Source organism: Passer domesticus, chromosome 1 (assembly GCF_036417665.1).
Source record: "Passer domesticus isolate bPasDom1 chromosome 1, bPasDom1.hap1, whole genome shotgun sequence".
In the NCBI taxonomy this organism is placed as follows: domain Eukaryota; kingdom Metazoa; phylum Chordata; class Aves; order Passeriformes; family Passeridae; genus Passer; species Passer domesticus.
The window spans coordinates 72,016,944-72,038,106 of record NC_087474.1 but is presented as its reverse complement, the minus strand read 5'-3'; the positions used below and the strand labels follow the sequence as shown (position 1 = coordinate 72,038,106).

General features: G+C 45.1%; 1 protein-coding gene across 6 annotated transcripts in view; it reads right to left on the bottom strand.

Moving 5' to 3' along the window:
* JARID2 (jumonji and AT-rich interaction domain containing 2) overlaps positions 1-4,167 on the bottom strand; it is a 212,241-nt gene extending 208,074 nt beyond the window's left edge. The window contains exon 1 of one of the 6 annotated variants that reach the window (XM_064423613.1): positions 4,033-4,167. Coding sequence is in view for 1 of the 6 variants with exons in the window: in XM_064423578.1 (XP_064279648.1) it covers positions 2,779-2,823 (45 nt within the window). In the remaining 5 variants the exon portion in view is untranslated. Of the gene's footprint in view, positions 25-1,273; positions 1,403-2,778; positions 3,432-3,771; positions 3,794-4,032 lie in introns of those variants that run through there. The other 5 variants (XM_064423669.1, XM_064423578.1, XM_064423623.1 and 2 more) reach the window with 5 other exon arrangements.
* Positions 4,168-21,163: the final 16,996 nt, after the last annotated feature.

The following is a 21,163-nucleotide window of genomic DNA, read 5'->3' as shown; positions in this document are numbered from 1 at the left end:
GGAGCAGGGAGCCAAGCCCTGCAGACGGCAGCCCACAACGGAGGCTTTCCTCCATTGTTCTCACTACCTTCTTGTTTTCAGAATTCATTTTGCAAATGCTGAAAAGAAAAAAACAGCAGCAGCAGCAGCCTGAACAGGCTCCACTCCTGACACAAGGCCAGTCTAAGCCTTGTGGCTGATGGGGCTCTGAGCAAGCTGATCTAGGGGAGGGTGTCCCTGCCCACGGCAGGGGGGTTGGAACTAGGTGATCTCCAAGGTCCCGTTCCAGCCCAAACCGTCTGTGACTGTGTGACAACTCGCAGTGACACGAGAGGAGCGGGGCCATGAAGCACCACTTGGTGCCCGTGCGGCGGCTGTGCCCTCGCTCCTCTCGGCGCAGCAGCACCTCCGGCCTAGGGGCACCGGGGACCCGGGGTGGGCAGCAGGGCCCGACACCGGCACCATTGTTCCAGGTGCAGGCGAAGCTCGTGCTGGCACCGGCGGGGAAGAGGAGGAGGCGGCGGCGCGCTCCGCCGGGCTGCCGTAGCGCCCGAAGGTCACGGGCAGGAGACGTGCCACCACGCGTGTCGCCACAGGGCGACGTGACCGGCGCTCTCCTCCCACCCGGAGGGCGGCGGGGCGGCCCCGCACCTGCTCACCTGGCCCGGGCCGCCCCCCGGCCCTGCCTCCCTCCCTCCCTCCCCCGCGGCGCCGCCGAGCGCTGCCCCGGGGGCTCCTCCCGCCCCCGCCCCGCCTCGGCTCTGACGTCACGGGGCGGGGGGGCGCAGCGCTGGGGGGGCGCCGAAGGTTCCGCGGCGCGCAGGCCCGTCCCTTTGTGACGTCACGGGGAGCGGGGCGAACCTGGCCGGGCGGCGGCGTGGCCGGCGGCCCGCGGGCTCCGTCACAGCCCCGGCAACCTGTTGCTGCTGCCGCCGCCGGCAGCGCGCCCCGCCGGCACCGCCGCCCCCTGCAGAAAAACGAACGTGGGGAGGGGCTGGGGGGGAGAAGAGGAGAGGGGCGAGAAGGGTTAAATACAAGCGCCGCCGCGAAGTTGTGAGCGGGAGAGCGAGCACCCCTGCACATTGTCCGCCCTCGTCTTTCCTCCCCCGGGAGCCGCGCTCTCGGCCCCTGCCCGGCGGTGCGGGAGCGGCGCCGCATTGTTCGCCCCGGGGAGCCCGGGGGGAGCCGGGCTTTGGGGCGATCTCTCCCCATTTTCCTGTCGCCCCCCCCCCCCGCCCCGTTTAATTAACAACACCGCGGTTTCCTTCCCCCCGCCCCGCTTTTGTCTGCCTGCCTGGGAAACGTGGACGCCTCGCGTGTTTCGCCAGACTTTCCACCCGCCGTTCCCGTTTCGATGCCATACTTTAAACTCGCCGGCCCCGGGCTCCCCTCTCCTCTGCAATGCGGATGTATTTTAATTCGGAAATTTCGGGGGGTGCGGGGGGGGTGGAAAGGAGGAGGGGGGCAGCTTGGGCATGGCGCGCAGCCCCCCCTGCCCTTCGTCCCCAAAACCACACACGCATCGCTCCGCCGCCTCCCCCGGGCAGCGCTGCAGCGGGGCGGGCAATCCACAGCGGCAGTCAGCTGGAGTCAACTGCAGTTTTTACCAAATCTACAGAATACCGAGGCAAAGTGTCCCGAAGGTCACCCTCCCTGCCAAGGGACACCCCTCCGCTGAAAGAAATCGGCGCAGACGACAAGACGCGATATAAACTACAACTTTTAAAGCCTCGCATCAAACACGCCCAAAAGCGAGGATTTCTATGTATTTCCCCCCATATCCACCCCCCAAAATTTGTCTTTTTTTTTTTAACATGGAGATAAAAATCATTATTCGCTCTACTGCATATATGGATAATCCCCCCCGCTTTTCCAAACGTAAGGAAAAACTGTCCTGTGCCAATCAAAACGTAACTGGAGCACGAACAAAAATCCAACTACCCATCCACATTTATATGTTTAAAGGATTAGACAATTACGAGGGATTGGTTAAGCGGCTGAATAAAGAGAGGCAGAAATACAGCCCAGGCTGCGCTGGATTAGCCCAAATTTTCGAGCCATCATAATGAATTATTTTTAAAACAGCACCGAGCCATTTTCCTCATTATTCCAGTCAATCCCGAGGAACGCGCTGCCCGTAAGGCGATCCCCGGCTGCTCCGGTGTCTATCGCAAGGCAGAGCAGCCGAGGATCGCACACAGGAGAAGGAGATGTGGTACTGCGAGAAACCAGCTCGCCATAACCAGACACTCGGTTTCAACTTAAAGGGCTTCCAACAACCACCGCCGCCGCTTCACCAGACGGGGACAGACACACGTAGATAATTAAAAAAAAAAAGGGGGGAAAAAAAAAGAAAATAAAAGGAAAAACATCCACCACCCCCCCCCAAAAAAAAAAACAACAAACCACCAACCCAAAAAACCAACAACAAACCTATTTTAGCATGCAAAAGCACAGAATTAAGAAAACCGCTTGGAAATGCAGTTGGGTGACACTATCGTGGCAGCCCCCCGAGCTCCTCGCGTTTCATCTAAAACTAGATTATGATTGTGTCATTTGAGGTCAATACATTTATTCACTGGAGGAATCGCTACACAAATCTGGTTTTATAACCGAACTGGATAGCAGGCTTCCCCGTTAAAAGGGGCCTCTGAAACTCCCCCACCACACCACAGAAAAATCAAATTCAGCATCACATTTGTTCCCAAAGCCTTAGAGCTGCAAGATTAGCTATAAACTTGACATTCACTGCCATTTCCTAAAACTGGGAGTCAAACGATGTATGTTATGACCACTTACGTATTTCTTTTGAATTATATTCCTCTTGGGTCTTTCTTTGCTCATTCTGGTATCCAAATTCTGATTGCAAAAGGGGACAATTGCTTCATGAATTAAAGCCGAGACAATTAAAAAAAAAAATAAAAAATACCGAAAAAATCCAGGGGGGAGGGGGTTGTTTGTAGTGGTATCTTGTAATCCGAGTTTCTTTCCTCACAATGTGATTCTCCTAGCAATAAATCCGAGAAATGGGGGACGGAAGAAAAAAAAATAAAAAAGACGAATGCGAAGGAAACAAAAAAAAATCACTTTAGTGAAGCATTATAATGGAAAATTTCCCCCTAAACACAAAAAACGACGCCCTTGATATCCCCTTTTCTCTTTCTCAAGCCGCCTAAGCGATCTGCAGGTCCTTAGTGTCAGAGCTGTAGTTACATCTTGGAGGAGGAAAGGGGCCGGGAGGAGAAGATAAATAACCGGGACGTTGGAAGTCACGTTTGTGCCGCTGCAGCAGGGAAAGCGGCAGGGACAACTCCAGCAGCGGCGGCGGCTCCGGCGGCAGCAGCGGCGGCGGCAGCGAGGGCTGCACGCACCGTGTGTGTCTCCGCTCCTCCAGCTCCCCCCAGCCAATGGGAACAGCTCTCCGCCAGCAACTTTAAATGGACCTGGCTCTTTTTTTTTTTTTTTTTTTTTTCTCCCCCTCTTTCCCCTCCTCTGTTGTTAATATAAATGTCTGCGTGCGTGCGTGTGCGCGCGCGCGCGTGTGTATGTGTATATATATATATGTATATATGTATGTATGTGTGCGTGTGTATATATATACACACACGGACACACGGCACACACACATACATGCATACACCGCCTAGGGCTCGCCCTTAATTCCCAACCGCGGCAGCGGCCGCAGCGCCCGGGCCCCCGCCGCGCTCAGCGCATGCAACAGGCCTCGCTGAACACTCCATGCGGGTCAGGCGTCATGCGCTTCCCTCTCCCACCCCCCACCCCTCTTCCCACCTCCCTTCTTTCGGCATTTAAACGTGGCCACCCGGCAGCCAAGGTCGCCGCGAGCCCTACGCCGAAACCCGAGCCGGGAGTTTGACGACGGTCCCTCACGAGCGCAGCACGCTCTGTCGCCGTGCCCTGCCCCCCTCCCCGCCCCGCTGCAGCCTCCTCACTCCTCCCGCCTGCCAAGGGCTGTCCTTCCGCTCCGTCCTTGCGCCCGCCGCGCCTCCCCCGGCTTCGACACGCACGGGGGGCCCGCCGCGCTGGCAGCACCTGAAAGTCACGTTCGGCCGCGCAGGCCCCAAGAATCGTCCTTGCTCGTGGGGAAAGTTGTAGTTCCCTCGCCACAAAATGGCGAACGGCGGAGAACTACACCTCCCGGCGTGCGCCGCGCGCCCCGCGGCCGATTGGCTGCTGGGCAAGGAACCCCCTTCGCCACGCTCGTCCTTCCCCAACACCACTAACCCCCCACCCCCCTCGTTGGTTTCCCCCTCCCGCTTGTCTCCCCCAACTTGCCCCCCTCCGCGGCGCTCGGTGGTAGAGGCTGGGCGGGGGGGGCAGGGAGAGGTACGGCCGGAGAGGGAGGAGGGTGAGGGGGAAGTTTATTGGGAATCGCTGACAGGGAGTGGGGAGGCAGGCAGGCGCCGCGGGAGGCTGCAGGCAGAGCGCGGGGATTAATGTGTCTGGGTTGGGCTGGGAAGTGGCGGCCCGAAAACTTGGTGTCTGTGCGCTGCGCCCACAGGAGGAGGCGGCGGTCTGGGTCTGCCGGACAGACAGACAGACAGACGGACTGCCTGCCTGCCTGCCTGCCGGTGTCAGCTCGGGACACTGCGGGCTGCGCTGCGCCGTGCGGGGCCCGCTCGGTGTCTCCAGGGTGTCCCGAGGCCGCGGGGCCCGGGAATAGGCTCTGTGTGCGGATGGATGTGCGCTTTGAAATGCCGCCCCGAGCCCGCGGCTCCACAGCCCCGGCGGCGGCCCGACCTCCGCGGGCTGCCCGGCGCCTCCTGCCCAGCCCCGCCGGGCTCTGCCGCTGGACCCGCCGGCGGCTCCTGGAAACACGGTGTCGGTGCGAAATCCCGAACTTCCAACTCCCGATTCACTTCAAGTGTAATTTTTCTTTAATTAAAACAAAAACAAAGTAAACTGTTATGGAAGTGGAATGTCCTTTTTCACCAAAAGCCCAGCAGGTCCTTAATTGAGTTAAGGCGTTGGAGCAAGCAGAGAGGAGGGTCACGAACTTGGTGAGGGGACTAAAGCACCTTCCCTACGAAGACAGGCTGGGAATGTTTGGGACTGTTCAGCCTGGAAAAGAAAATATTCTGCGGAGACTCCATATTGTTCAAAGCCAGGTTGGAGATCTCCTGATCTAGAGGGAATTGTCCTTTCCCAGACAGCAGGAGCTATAACTACGTGATTTTAAGGTTTCTTCCAACTCCTAATATCCTATAATTACATTTCCTCTAGGAGTGTGCCTCTAGGAGTGTCATTAATGGTCTCCCTTGGTGTGAGGTATCACCATACCCAGTTGTGTTTGTGCTTTTCTGGAGGACTCACCATGAACTGTGAGGTGCTGTACTTTTACGCTAATGACTACACTTGGGTGATGCTTTAGGGGCTTTACGCTGTCTTCCACGTGCAGTTTCTATGCTCAGTTCCCTTCTGGAACATGTTATATCTGCTCCATAGGAATGACAATTTTTGTGCAAGACTCTTGAGTGGCAGTGATCAAAGTCAAGAGAACAGGACACAGAACTTGCCAGAACCTCACTCACCAGTACCTAGCCTTGAGTCTTTGCCATGAGACAATCCTTCCTCACTTATGTAAATAAGTGACCATGGTGTTCTCCCTTTACCTTAGAAATGCAATAAAAATAATGTTTAAGATGCTGAACGGAATAAAGTTACGTCATAATTTCTCTAGTTTCCCTTAACTTCTTCATGTTTATTGCTAATTATTTCAGGACTCCTTTCCTAATCTTGTTTAATAAAAATTGGTGTATAAAATGGTCTGTGCTTGGCCTCATCCAATATCAAAGCTTTTATGATAATACTACTTGTGATCAGGTTAGTCTTTTGAAACCTTTCCTTTAGGTCTCTTATAGGAAAACATAGATTCCTTCTTAAGAGTAAGTCTTCAATGAGGTTTTCATTCCTTGAAATTGGAAATATGCACATTTCGCATAGGACTGTTTAACTTCCTGCCCTCACTTGTTTTTATTAAGGTGTTTGTGTAGCATGAAGGCCTAGGATGTCCTTGGAAGAAAATGCTTTTGTTTTGGCTTTTCTTCAATTAGTAGCAACGAGTCTGTGCTTCTCCAGGAGGCATTTTGGAAAGCCAGAAGAGACAAAGATAGCCATTCACGTATTGCTGAGTCAACAACTGAGCAAAAGGTTTTCATGGAAAACCTACCTGGCTTTTCTCAGATGGCATAAGGTAGCAAACCCAACTATTCTCCCGCCCCTTACTTGGGAGACTGCTTCCTGAGTGGTCTTAAAAGTCTCGGTGTTGCTATGTTTGCTACTGGCTTTTGTGCCATGTGTTGAACAAGAGCTTACTGTCAGTGCAAACTAATGAATTTTCTTCTCGAGGCTGGGTGGCAGAAACCTTTCCCATAGATCCGTGGCTCTATTTACTTTTGTGTTCTGTTACACAGAGCATTGTATTGTGCACATGCTGGGTATCGTGTATCCGCCGTGGGTCTTGCCTTTCAGTTCTAGCTTGTGTACATTTTGGGGACTGACCTTTTAAATACAGATGCTGGACTGGTTTGCAAAATTAATTAAATGCTGGTACAATAGCACTTAGTATCATAGGTTAACTGCTATTGATGTCAGTGTTTGCAATTACATTTGATCGCTTTTTTTTTCTAGTTTCATTGTGACTTTCATCATAGTCACTTCCAACTGTAACTCTGCTTGAAGATGTTTGAGAAGTGACTACTGTTAGCAGGATAGAGATTCCCAGTTCCTTTTTTCCCTTGTTTCCTTCTCATTCATTCCTTCATTGTAAATAATACTTTTACACACATTTACACACATTTGCAAAGGAGCTCCCACACTAGATTTATGTGTTCTACAGCTAGTTCTTAGTCACTGTGCAGTGTCAACCTTTCCAATAACCTCAGTGGTCTGAGTATAATACTATTGTACAAAAAACTTCGGGGATTTTTTTGTTTCTTTGGGTTTGTTGGGGTTTTTTGTTTTGGGTGGGAAGGAAGATTTCTTGGTTTGCATGGTTTGTTTAGGATCAGGTTTTTTTGCAGAGTGAGGATATTGTGGATTATTTCTTTGCATGAGCATAACACATTTCATACATTATTCATTTGGACTTGTGCATACTAAGCATCCTAGATGCAGTTATCTCTGAGCAAGAGGTGAAACTTGGTCACTTTCTAGCATATAATATAACTTTCCAGCACACAATCCAGTGAAAAGTGAAAGGAAACTTCATTCAAAATGAACCTTAGTGATACCTCTCCAGCTACTAGAGTTTTCATATTTGCCTAGTTCACATCTCAATGAAGATAAAATCCCTCTGAGGTTATAGGAAGAGAACATTCATCATGGCTGACTTACCTATGACTGTTTATTTTTATTTGGTGGGGGTTTTTGTTTGTTTGTTTGTTTGTTTGGGTTTTTGTTTGTTTGTTTGTTTTAATTTTTATTAGGGACTACTGATTTTGGCACTTTTGGTCTTGGAAGGCAGATGTATGTGCAGACTGGTTTGTAGTGTTCTCAGATTTCTGGGGCAAGAGTTTTAAGTAAGTTCATGTGGAAGATCCTGCTATGGGTGCTGGCCAAAACTGGTCAAAATTAATAAAAAAGAATATGTAGTTCATAAGGAAAATTATATGATTTTAAAAGTTTTTTGGTTCTTATCTCTTCTTATTGGTCAAACAGATAAAACAATAGGCACAAGCAGTACGGGGAAGGCAGAAAGATCATGGGGTGAATTCGGGAGCCACAATTCCCCAGTCGGCAAACAAAGGGCGTGATGCCAGACAAGTTTGGCCATAAAAGAGCCTTGTCCTGGGGGCAGGTTGTGAATCTTTGTGGACAGATGGCTGCTTACCAGTTCATAAAGACCACTTCTGGATACCTTTTCTTCAACTCATATTTACCTGAATTATGCCTCAAAAAAGAAAAAAAAATTCTCTAGTGTTGAACAGGTTTCCTACAATAGAATTCTGAGACCTTATATCTTGTGGGGATTAAAGCAAAATGTGTTTTACATTGAGAAGGATGAAGCTGAGAGAGGGTTGATAGCTTTGTGCTGATAGATACAGAACTTGCTTCTAGCCCTAGAATCTGGTTGGCCATCCGCAGAGATGTGTGGGGTATTCTCAGGGTTTTTTTTGAGGTTTGAATTGCTTCTTGGAAGCTTGGTGGAGTAGGTGAAGAGACTTTAAAAGTGGACGCCCAGGTTTGTCAAATCAATACATATTGCTACAGATTAGGTTTTTGTGTGACAAGCAATGACAGCATTTATGTCTAGCATATTTTGTTTCAAGTTTAAGAACATGGAAATTTACCACAGGCAGACAGCTCTTCTAGCAACAAAGAAGGATGTGGAGGCCATCAGAGAGGGGCCTCTGACTATAGATCCCTTGCCCCTGGCTTGAGTTGATGCCTAGACCCCACATTCTGGTTTCCATATTTCCTGATTGGTGTTCCCCTCCCCTTCCTGTCATGCTTTACATCCTAGCTGTCCTGTATTCGTAGTCTGCCTCATTGTTTTGCTTTGGTCTTTAAAGCTCCATAACACATTGCAGTAATATTGGAGTAGAATATTAAAAATAGCATTGGACTATTACTTAAGAGAAAACCAGCTACTGCAGTGAATTAACCCCTTGGGGAAGAGGGAAGTGGAACTTTCTTTTATTTGTTCCCACAGGGAAATAAGAGATACGAGTAGCCAGTTACTGGTACTCAGTTTGGCCACTTCCCCCCAGCCTCTTTTACTTGTGAAATACATGTATAAATGTATTTGTTTGTTCATATTTACGTGAAATGCAAACATAATGACCATGCAACACAGAAGACTGCTGGACACACAAGGTGTTGCCTCTGCATCTGGGTCTAAGGGTTTCCCAACAGGCAGCTTCCAGCATTCACTTATGCTCTACCTGTGTAATAGATTCTGCATCACATGCACAGAGGGTGGATTCATGCACCATGGATTTATGCACTAGATTTAAAGTCCTCTGGGTAATTGAGACATGGTGTCTGGCATCTCCAGGATCCTTTAAGTGGCCATACTTGCACGTGCAGACAGACACTACACAGATGGTCAGAGTGAAAGGATACTAAAGTGGCTAAGTTAAGCACTCAAAAGTTACGAAATGCCAGAATTGGGGAAATGCTTATGCAGTATTAATTCTATCCATACATCTATATATTGCTTTGCAATAATCTTAAAATAAATTACAGACTTTTCCCCCCACCTCCATAGAATGATTGGGTTTTATTTGGTGCAGTAAGTGTGTCTGCTCTGGGGATGAATTAGAGTACATGCTGAAGGAGAGAGAGTGTTGTCTGTTGAACTCTTACCCTCCTGTGTTCCTGTGAGTGTAAGAAGGGAAGACATAATCTCATTGTTAAGGCAGCTGAATGTTGCTTTGGAGAAGTTGATCCTCTGCCAAGAAGTGTGATGCTGGGTAAGCCATTTACATCAATCTTTTAATAGTGGCCAGGTCAGCACTACTAATTTGTACATAAATAGCTACAGTTGTCAGGTAGGTGATGAGTTGTGGCTTGTGACTGTCATAGCTCTTGGATCCAAATCTCCTAGTGTGTGGGATACTTTGTTCTCCCACTTGAAAATGTAGAAGAGGAGATGGGGAAATAAGTATGTCTGTGGTTGCTAAAGTGTTCCTGTTGTAGGTCTTGCATCGTTCCTCATTTTATGGGTTCTCTTAGGACTACACATGTGCATCTGCATCAAAGGCTGCTGGAAGCTGTATCCTTTGAATACAGAATATGCAGTGCTGAATGCGAGCAGGACCTGGATTTTAGGTATTTTGAGACTGTTCAGATCTTCATTTCTGACTGCCTCAGTTTACAGACTGTAAAAGAGAATTAATACTTTCCTTTAGCGCACAGAACTGATGGAAACATATCACTTGTGGACTGTCATGATGTTCTCGGAGGAAGCACCGCAGAAAAAGCACCACAAATCTCCTCAGTTGGCTCTTTGTCTGCCTTTTCTCTATTTAATTTAGTGCTTCAGTACTTTGTCAGCTTTTCTTTTCTTTGAATTTTATTTCACTCCTTTTTACAGCTAGCAATGTAAGGTTGCTTGTCCTTGCCACATTGTTCAGCATTTACTGCAGTTTGCTCAGTTGCCCTGCATCTGTTGAGATGTAGGATTGTGGGATAGTAACTCCTGAGGCATAGAAGCTGGAAGAAAATCCTCAGAAATACACAAGCTTGAACAAAAATTGTCAAATTGATATGAACTTCTGATTTTGTTTCAGTGCAAGTTGCTACATAAACTCTAATCTTGCATGAATGTGAACTGTTTTAGTTGAGTTAGTAGTTTAAACCAGTTAATTAAATTGAAGTAAGAGGCTTTTACATGGCTTCCTTATGAGGAAGAAGGAGAACAGGAGTGTCTTTGTGGAAGGAAGAGGGGGTGGAGAGAAGCACTCCATCCTTCTTCCTCCTCTTCTTCTTACTTCTCTGTACTCATTTGAAAGTCTGTCTTTCTTCCTCCCTTTTCGCCCTCATATGAAGAGTATGATGCTTACTTTGAGCCATGGGGAATATCAGGCTTGTGGAACTAATACTCTCAAAGTTGTCATCAGAGGACCATGTTGATGGGCAAGGGGAGACCCTCTCTGCGGCCAGAAGACGCATGGGGCAGTGCTGGAGCAGGGGAGGGAAAGATGACTGCCTTGCTGGTATTTCATTGGTGAAAAGTGGCATGGGAGTGGGGGAAGAATTGAGAGGAGAAAGAGGAGGGTGGGACTGGAGAAGCCTGTAGGTTGTGAGAATGGAGAAGGACCAGGGAACAGGGCAGGGAGTAGGCAGATGGAAAGGGGCAAAGGCTGGTTTTGCTGTAGAAGGTGGATCTGGTGATTTTGTGGGAGGAAGGGAAGAGGCAGCACAGGTTTTGGTGCTCCAGGGTGGACCAGAGGCTCTAGAGACTCCCAGTTCAGCCAGTAGCATTCCATAAATCTGTTATTTGCATGTCTGCTTTACCTGTCTGTACATCAGCTGTGTGTGCAGAACCTGTCTTCCAGGGCTTAATTTGCAAAGAGAGAGAGAGAGTACATAGGGCTCTGAGATGAGATGCTGCATGCTGAAGCCCATCTGCATGGGCAGTATTGATGCTCCTCCCAAGCACAGGACACACTCAGTTTTCCTGTTGGGAAAAACAGCCAGCTCAGTTACCCAGAGCTGATTCCAGCCAATGAATAGCATGGAAAAGTGGTGAATCAGGCATTGAGTTTGGCTCCAGTGCTGGCAGGGTCTATGCTGCTCGTATCCAATTTACTAGCCAAAAATTAGCCATCATTTTGCCTTGTAACTGACCATAAATTTCAGATGTTTGAAACATCATTTGTATTATAGGCAAATAGAATAAATTTTGAGCATGGTGGAAGCTGGTTTTTTAATAAAAGGCCATGTTTGTAACTAATCAAGTAACACACAGAGTGATGGCTCCTACTGAAAAGGCAGAAGCAGCAAGTTGTTCTAGTCATAAGGAAGGTTATCAGACCATTCGGTGTTCAGTAACAATATAGAAAAGGCCTGATCCTACAAAGTGCAGGGTGCTCTCAATTGCTTTTGATTTTTGACCAGTTTTTGAGGTACCCCAGCAATGCAGAGAGTCAACACCATGAAATCATTAAGCAAAGAGCAGAGTGTAGGAAATAAAGTATGAGAACAGCTTGCTTGTTCTTAGGAATAGCTTTTATTGCCCAAAAACCAGGGTATATTTACTTCTTGTTTGTGATAGACAGTTTAATAACTTCAATGGTGGTCTTTTTTTATTGAACTTGTAATATGTGCTGGCTTTGGATGTGCAGTTTCAGTCTTCTGCTGATGTGAGATGGAATTTGTGCTCTGTTTGGCTCCTGCCATGTCTTCTGTCAGTTCAGCGCCTGTGTAAGCAGGGCTCATGGTATGTAGTAACTTGGTGTGAGAGGCTAAGATAAAACCCCAGCTGTTTCTTAAGATATCGCCTGCTGTTATCAAGAGGCTTGGGTTAGCAATTTTAAGTGTTACAAGGACCTATGTTTTTGAACTGCTTTCCTGAAGAGAAGGTAGAAATGTACATGCCTGGCTATTTTAGGAATAATTCTTTCTTGAGTGTGCTTATGCTTTATGAAATGTGGGTTCAGGGAATATGGGTAATAAAGCTGAATTATCATCCTTGAGTGTTTGTAGATTAAGGATATTGTGTACAAGTGAGTCATGGTAAAAGCTGAATTGCTTTTTAAATACCAGCAACAACAACAATAGAGAATGGATAGCCCAACCAAGTGTTGGTCACACATCACTGTAATTCTTAAGGGATTCGGGTACAGCTGAAGACTTCTTCACTGACATGCATGCAACACACCAGCAGCCAGCCAGCTTCCCTGATCCCTCCTGCTGATCAGTCCATGAAGAAATAGCTATCTGCCAAACAAGCAGATTTGTTTTATTTCAAAGCCCCAGTGGGCCCAGCCCTTCCTGCCTAGCAGCTGCAGCAAGGCTCCATTCCTGCTCAGAGCCTGGCCTGGGAAGAGATTGCTCATTGGCCCAGGAGAGTGGTTCTCCATAATTGGCTTGTGAGGAATGCTGTGTGAGAGGATTTGGCCTTTCTTTTAAATTGTTTGTTTTATTAAAGTTTGTTTATTAAAGTGAATATCTGGTAACAATAGAAACATGTTTTTTGAAGCCAGTGTATTGCCAAGAGAGCAGAATAGAGCACTATCAGGTTATTGCTTCCCCAGGATCAGAAATACACAGGCAGCTCTGCAGATCCTTGTGGGCAGCGTTCCAGCAGCCACCTTTGCTCTTCCCTCTTCCACTTGAACTCTGATGGATCTGCTGTAGTCATCACTCCCTGCATTTCGGCAGGGGGGACAGGGATGTGGGAGTTGCTCCACCTGTGGCATTTCTTATAAACAGAGGTTAGATCCGTACTGCAGATTAAAGCTGTACCAAAGCTAGCTTTGAACAAGCCAGTCTGAGTGCCCCTGGCAGTCTAGCTGATGAAGTAGAGGGGTCTGGATCTGCTCATTTATACCACTAAAAAGTATGATTGTTTACCTTTGGAAGGTAAATTAGCCTGAGATGGTAAATCAATGCAGAAAGCCAAGTCTGCCTCTAGTAGCCAAGACAGTTTATCCGGCTTTGCACCATGCATGTACACAGTCAATTTTGTTCATTAATTAAAAGTTTTGAAACTGCCAGTAAATTTAAAACAAAATTGTTTGTCATATTGAGTTCCTATACTATTCTTTCATCAGTTGATAGGAGAATATTACACCTGCAGCTGTCACAAAAAGTGTGGGCAACAGCCCTAGTAGCCCTTTCTAGAGTGTGCATTACATGTGGTTAGATAAACTGTAATATGTCAGCTTGCCTATCTGGGATATGAGATGGCTCCTCTTGTGAACCCAGGAAGATGAATTTTAAACCCAAGCTAATCTTGTTCAGAATTTATGGCTTTTGAAACCGGAGCATCTCATCACTATATAATAATATGTTTGTATGTTGTAGTTTCTCTGCATGGAACATAACACAAATAATCTCAGGCTTTCTTAGCAAACCATTCTAGATGAGGGAATTGTCTGGATGAGGGAATGGCGTGGGAACACTGTTATGGACCAGTGAGTCAAAGACTGGAATTCCCTGTATAAACCAGTAATCTGTCTGGTGAGTTAACATGCTCAGAGCTGCAGTGGTTTGGGTTTGTTGACACACTTCTCAGTGAGACTGGTGTTATTCAGTTTTCTGGCTAGGACTGATTTTGGAAAGCCGAGTGAAACAAATGTTCCTAGGGAGAAGCATGAACTGAAGGCTTGATGTTAAAACAAAATATCCTTTGCTGGCCTTGGAAGAGAATAGCAAGAGTGGTGATTTTTAAATCCTGCCTATGAGATCAGTGTTAAAAGCCTTGAGCAATGTGGTTAGGTCTGTGTCTAAAGTGTGTGTAGGTGCTGTGTCCTTGTAGTCACAGCAGGGATTTCTCCTTGGTTTGTGACTTGGCTCAGTCTTTAAATGGATACACTCTGAACTGTTTTCTTCTGTAGCTATCAGCTGTATTCTGCTCTTGCTGGACACACAGACTTGGCACCCCACTGTGATCCAGTAGCTCAGCTGGATCAACTGAAATTTTTTGAGGGGAGGGTTTAGGATGGACTTCTCTACTGAGGAGAATTCATCAGTGTCCCATTGCTCATTGTCCCGAGTGCTGCAGAAGCCTTTCTGCGGGGCTCTTCCACTGGCAATCCTCAGACCACACGTGGAGGTCCCCAGCAGCAGCCAGGGGCTTCCCAGTGCCTGGGTGTTTCCTCCTCAGCCATTTATGTTGCTGGTGGGGAGAGAATTTCTCACCTCTTCCATAGCAGACCCTTTTTGGGACAGTAAGGATTTGTGAGATAAACAGGATGGGTTGCCTAGGGATTCTGAGTTGGCTGATTGTCACCATATCAACTGACCCAGAATGGCCGTGGCTGAAGCCTGCTGGATGTCACCACCTGCTCTTTGCCACCCATTCTTTTCTGGCTTGCCTTCTCCTATCTTGCTTCCAGTCTGCCTGCTTCAAAAGGAAAAAAATGCTAGCTGAAGAGACCTGCACTACTGGTTATTTGATGTAGATTTTGCTAAAATGGACTGACACATACATACAGTTCTGGCTGGTGGTAGCTGTGCATGAATAAACATAATTACCCGTGGCTGTGATGTGGTATCTAGCTACTGTAGATGCAAAGCATGAATTTAATAACTGTGTATGGTGAAATGGTTATAAATGCACGACTGTGCAGTGTAGACAGGGCCTGATATATCACTCATTTGTACATTTGTAATTAATTGTAGGAACAAGATTGTTCTTTGCATGTGTTCTTTCTTTGCTGCCAAGCACGACAGAGAGTTATAATGATCTTATACCTTAAGCTTGTAATAAAATATTGTTGGTTACCTAGCAAAGAAATTTCTTAATTAAGTTTGCTACACAAAATCCCATCATGCTTTTTAAGATTTTTTTTTTTTTTTGCTAGTACTCCTTAATGACTTTTACCTCTGAGTATCATCAACAACAAAATTTCCGATATTTAAGAAACATTTTCTGCATATTTTTTCCATCTGGATATAATGGAGCATAATTTAAGACTATGGGCAGAAGAGGGGGTAAATGATGCATGTAATGATTGTTTTAACATTTACAAGAAAATAATTTATTTAAATTGGATTAAGCCTTAATATTATCACACTTTTCTACCTGATTTAACATGGGGGGGAGGGTGGGGGAAAGGGAAGAAAACGATTTCATGGTGAAGTGTTTTAAGTATTTTCTTTGCTTTTTGATCATCCAGGCATCCTGCCCCACAGCCATGTAAATTTTCTTACGTACAAATGTTCATTGCCATCTTTTACATTCCTCTGCTGACAGTGAAGAGGTCATGCTAAATCAAACTGATGGAGAAACTGGACATCATCTTTATCCTGAATGCCCAGATTAATTCTACCAGAACAGAGGTGGGGTAACAGCAAATAATAATTTGCTTTACTGTATTACTGCTTTTAAGAACTGCATCATATTGCTAACTCTGGTATACATATTCAGAGTGAGACAAAGCAAGAAGTACCTGCTTAGGTAGGACAGAAGACCTTAGAGGTCTGTGGCTTTTTTCTGTCCCCAGCAGTTTTCCTACCAGCCTAATTATTTCTGCTGAGAATGGGTCTCCAAGTCCAAGTCCAAACTTTATCATCTTTGTCTAATTCTTTTCCCCTCTCCAGGAGAGAGGAATCAAGTGGGATAAATTCTGTATCTGTATGCTATCCAGCTTTGAGTCTACTGATTGAAGTGTTTTGTTTATAATAGATGCTGTTTTGACGAGGGGAAAAAAAATCTCCTACAGTCAAAGGAGCTCTATTAGTGGCAGAACCAGCAAAGCCTGGTTTTCTCTCGGTTGGTGCCTCATGGTTTCATAGTGAAGTACAATTGTCTCTTTTTTCCTACAGAGGGGTCATTTGTTAGGTCTCTCTCCCATGTGGATTCTTTAATGCTTCATAAGGTTTAAATTCATGTTACAGCTTTTATTTTCTTCCAGCTATGATACTTTTAGAACCGCTTTCTTTTCCTAACTATTTATTTTTTACAAAGAATGTGGAAATTTGAGTGTTCTGTGTATCTATTGCATTTTGTTAAAATAGAAAAAAAAAAGCCTGGAAACTCAGTGTGTGACTTTCCAAACTTTGGTGTCATAGCAAGCCAGGCAATAATGTTAGTATCTTGTTATGTACATGGCCCAGTTTGGGTTTGTATTTAAGTTCCTGCCTCCTGGGAGATGGATGTTTGGCTTTCTAGTTAGTCCTGCTCATCCAGTAGAGCTACTGTCATCAATGGAAGATGTTCTGGCTTTATGAAGCATCAAATAATTATTATGCAAACTCCTATTAAAATGACAGATTTTCTTCCCAGTCCCATTTTCATTTGAGTCAAAAGCAAGTTCCTCATCACATTCAAGAAGAATTTTATTTCTTTTACTGTAAAAGAATTCAGAGGTTGGGGCTGTTTTATTGCCACCAGTGTACTATTAATCGCTTATATGTAAACTAGAAAAGATTTCTTCCCAAATCCAGTTTCAGTACACAAAACTGGATAGTGTGGTCTGTGAAATTTCATATTTGTAAATTAACAGGTTTTGTTCAATTTGTATTGTGATGGTATAATACACATAGAATTCCATGATTTTTTTTTCCTGTAAGAGATTCAGTTTTAAAACTTAAAAGTACACTTCAGATAAATGGAAGGTTAAATTCTATTGATGCACACATTCTTTGTATGTGCATAAGCTTCTGTTTATTTGGGAAGTATAATATCAGTAGAGTACTTCTCACTTTAAAGTTTATTAATTTCTTTCTTCTTTCTTTGAGGTGTCAGTACTAAGAAAGATGAATCATTTATTAGTGGGAGGCCTGACACATGATGAAATCACTATCTGACACTTCAATGACTTCCAATGTTGTTCTGTGAACATTCAGCAAAGTGCAGATGATGTGATGTTGCAGTTCTGTGGGTAGTGTTTTCTCCTTTTTTTCACAAATGGGTGAAATTCTTCATCATCACATAGTGTGTGAGATCTTCCCCATTTGGGATGAATAACCTTTCTTCATTGTTTAGAGTGATTCATAATCTGATGTAGGAAAAAAATAGAACACATCTGCAACCGGCAGAGAAGATCTTTATACTCCTCCTGAGAATCAGTGAAAAAGCAGAACTGGATCCATGGAGTTTTTTTCGTGGGGGAGGGCACAGATAACATTCTTGGCTGAGTGTTGCTACTGTTTGGAGTCCTTCTCTTAGGACAGAGCATGCAAATCTCCATTGTGTTACAAATGAACTGCACCTAAGGGATAGTTCTCTGCTGGCCACGGGATTACCTCCGGAACAGGGCAGTGATCTCAACCCAAAGGCATTCAGGGTGTAAATTAGCATCTGACAATCAGGCAATTGGCAATAAACAGGTGGGTGTTTGACAGTAAGCTGAACAGGTTTACCTACTTAAAAAGTAAGTAAATTTTAGTTCTATTGTCTTCAGTCCAGTACACCGTTCTGCAACAACATGGGTTAGAATTTTTGCCTTACTTACCTTCTTTCCCTTCCCTGTATGTTTTCTATTCACTTCCGTCCCCATCCCCCCCACCCACGAAAGTGTTGCAGTGGTTTCAGACTATTAAGATATTTTCCTACATCATGCAGTTTGAAGTCTGAGCGATGTTATTCCTGCTCCTTTCCCAAGCTACATCACGCACCCATTCAGATGCCCTGCTATAAGTAAAATGTCACAGGCTGGGAAGTTGTAGGTATAGACATGCTTCCCAGTACCAAGTCTGGCATCTAAAATGTGCCTTCAGGGTTTTCTTCTAACTTAACTGGTTCCTCCCTTTGTTTCCTCAGAAGCTCATGGTCTTTTCCCAGTCCATCATCTCTCATTTCTGGAAGTTAGGGGCTTTTTCTCTCTTGATGACTTTGTAAAGTTCTCATCCTCTGCTGTCTGAACATCTTCATTTCCTATTGTCTATCACCCGGATACTTTACAGAATGTACCCTTCACAGATATATGTGGGTACAGCAGAACTAAATATTCATCAAACTAAGGTCGTGGGGGAAGACCATGAAAGAGTTGGCAATTAAACTCGCCTTTCAAGTAAAGACACAATATATATCTTGTGGGATATTCTCCCTCTCTAGTGGCTAATTTTTGTATCCTTGATTTTGCCCTCCAGGGTTTTGGCTCTAAACTGTTCTACAGCTACTACGTAAAGAAGCAGGTGACCTTTAGAGATAGTAAAACTGTCTTAATTATGTGTTTGTTGTTTGCTATTGCATATTCCTCACCAGTATGCACACATCAGATGTAATTATGTGTGCAAAAAGTCAGGAGTTTGAAACGTCTTTACTTACTGCCTTACTACTCAGGATCTGATTTAAACAATGTTAAACTTCAGAAAGGGAGAAAAAAGAAAAAAACTATATCAATTTCCAATCCAGAGATACTTTGGTGTGTCTCTACCATCTTTCCTTGGTATCTCTACATTCGAATCATCTGTCACATTAGGCGTGGATCCTGGTTGTTCATCACATCTGCCCAGAGTGCCCTGGCTGGAGGGATCTTGGGAGGCTGGCTTTGACCATGACATGAGCTTCTCCTGACTTTACACAGGGGACTGCTCATCACTGCCTGATGAATGGAGAATGTAGGAACTCCCTGTGGGCTTCAGGGATCACAAAACCCAATGTGCAGGTGTGTCTGAGGACAGGGCTGCTGATAGCAAGGGGAGGCTGCCCACCCTTTCTGATCTGATGAGGAAGCTCTTTTTAGGACCGCTCACACCCTTGGGCCAGGCAGAAAGAACTAGATCACCAGGAGCAGTTTAAATAGCAGACATTGGGTGGCTCCTCCTGGAGTGCTGTTCCAAGATGGTGTAAGCTGATCCAAACCAGAGCAGTGGCTGCCTGCCTTTGAATCATCCATATCCCCACCCCGTGTACTGCACCAGCGCTGTGCTTGTCTGGCTCCACGGGGAGCTGAACTAACACGGCAGTGTTAAGATTTTTTTTTTTTTTTGAAGTTAGTTCTGTCTTCTCTGGACCAGTTCAGAGTGAGACCAGAGAAGCATCCTTGTTGGCACAGGAAAGGGCAGCAGCTGGGGAAGGAGGGACTGTGGCAGCCGCAGCTTACATCGGATTAGACTGTCAGGGAACCACGGCTACATTTGGAGAAGGCACATGAGCATCTCTGGGTGATTTGAGGGGACAATACCCCCAGGCAGGAGGAGGGGCATTGCGATAGTAATCTCTCCCAGTAGGACAGCTGATCCAGAGAGAATATTTGTCTACAGTATAAAATAAATTAAAGAACTCTCCAAACACAGTGAAAAGACCTAGAAGTTTGCTGTCAGTGTTCTGTAAAACAAGTTAATTCAACATAGGCCTAAAAGATGTTTGTTTTGCTCCCATCCCTCTCCTTGGCAGCCCACTCCATCCTCTTTTTGCAAGGCGTGAGATATCCTCCTGCCCTAGCCCTCTTAGGCCATGGTATGACGGGCACCCTGCCAAACGAGGCTGATCTTATAAGCTGCTGCTGCCCTGGTTGTTGCTGGGACTGTTAGCATGATTTTTAATTCACTTCTGTGCTGCCCTCGTTTTTTCTCCAGCCGGAGCTTGAAGTGGGAGTGTGTTTAGTTAGCTGTGAACTACACTGCTGCAAATTCATGGTCTATTAGCACCTTTTCAAAGCTCCCCTTTCTGTTCTCTGAAGAATTAGAACACAGCTTGCAAAACAAATAAAAAAAAAAAAAAAAAAAAACCAACCAAAAAAAAAAAAAAAAAACAAAAAGAAAAAACTAAAAAAAAAAAAAAAACAAAACGAACAAGGAACCAATTCCAAATAAAAATACCCCGAAACACTCAAGGCTATTGCACAGTGTCATTGCTTGAGGCTTTGCTTTTAAAATGATTGCTAAAATAGGTTTGTTTGTGCGCTTCCTTGCTTTCTCCATAATGTATTTAGAGTTGAAAACAACACCATCGGTAATAAGCTGCAGATGAACCTAAGGTAGATGTGACAGCGTAATGCGGATAGTGCGCCTAGAATTTGTCAAAGCAGGCGAAATAACCCCACCTTGGGCAATTTTCAGAAGAAATACACTACAGTACTTGTCAGGTCAGGGTAACTGCTACATACACATACTACCTTCTGGCATACGAATATCACTTTGTATAAGGCAGTCACACCGTAAAAGAAAAGGGAGAGGAAGGCAAAGAGCCTGATCTTGCGGAGTCTTACAGGAAGCCAAGATCTCAGAAAATTGCTAAAACAGAAATCAGCCTTCTTTAGGAATAATTAAATTTATCTCTAAACTATCCACATGTTTCATTTGCATTTACATTCTGATGAAACAAACAATACTGTAATATTTATCAGTGTATTTTGGAGAATATATCTACTGTCATCAGCAGGAATACAAAATTAGGCTACAAATAGACTCTTTCTCATCAACAGATTACTAAAAATTTCAGAATTACTGCCACAGTCTGGATACACATTTGGCAGAAATGTCTTGCAGTATGAAATAACTAGAGAACTTCAGAATCAAAATCTCCAGTTACCACTCAGTATCATTGTAGGTATATTTTTGCAGTCAAATATTTTTTTTTTTTTTTTTACAAATTACATACAAAGATCTCATAATTTATCTTTCATTGAAACAAGTAACAAAGGAGTGGTAGAGAGCAGCTGAATTGTGCTAAAATGTTGACCCATATATGTAGGCATATTTTTTCTTTGCTAGGATGTGAAAAACAATGGCTTTCATAATATACGCTTATAAAAACAGTATGACAGCTTTCACCACAACCTTTATGTGTTTGTAATACCTATTTACACACATATTTGTATACAGAGATATGAAAATCACATCTTGGAAATCAAAGGGGGCATGGGTACATGGGTGCGCTTAGATCATGAGTGCACCACCTCTGTCATTCACACTCTAGGAGGCTGGGGTTTTTACTACAAAAAGCAGAATCATCTACTGAAGTGTGGGAATAATGTAAGAACACTTCCTGTTTCCCTAGATTTTGTATAATTCTAAGAATATGTTGATTTAACCTGACTGACGCCTCGTTGGAAGAGGAGCCCCCCATACAGCAAACCCTCCCAAGGAAACCATGAGT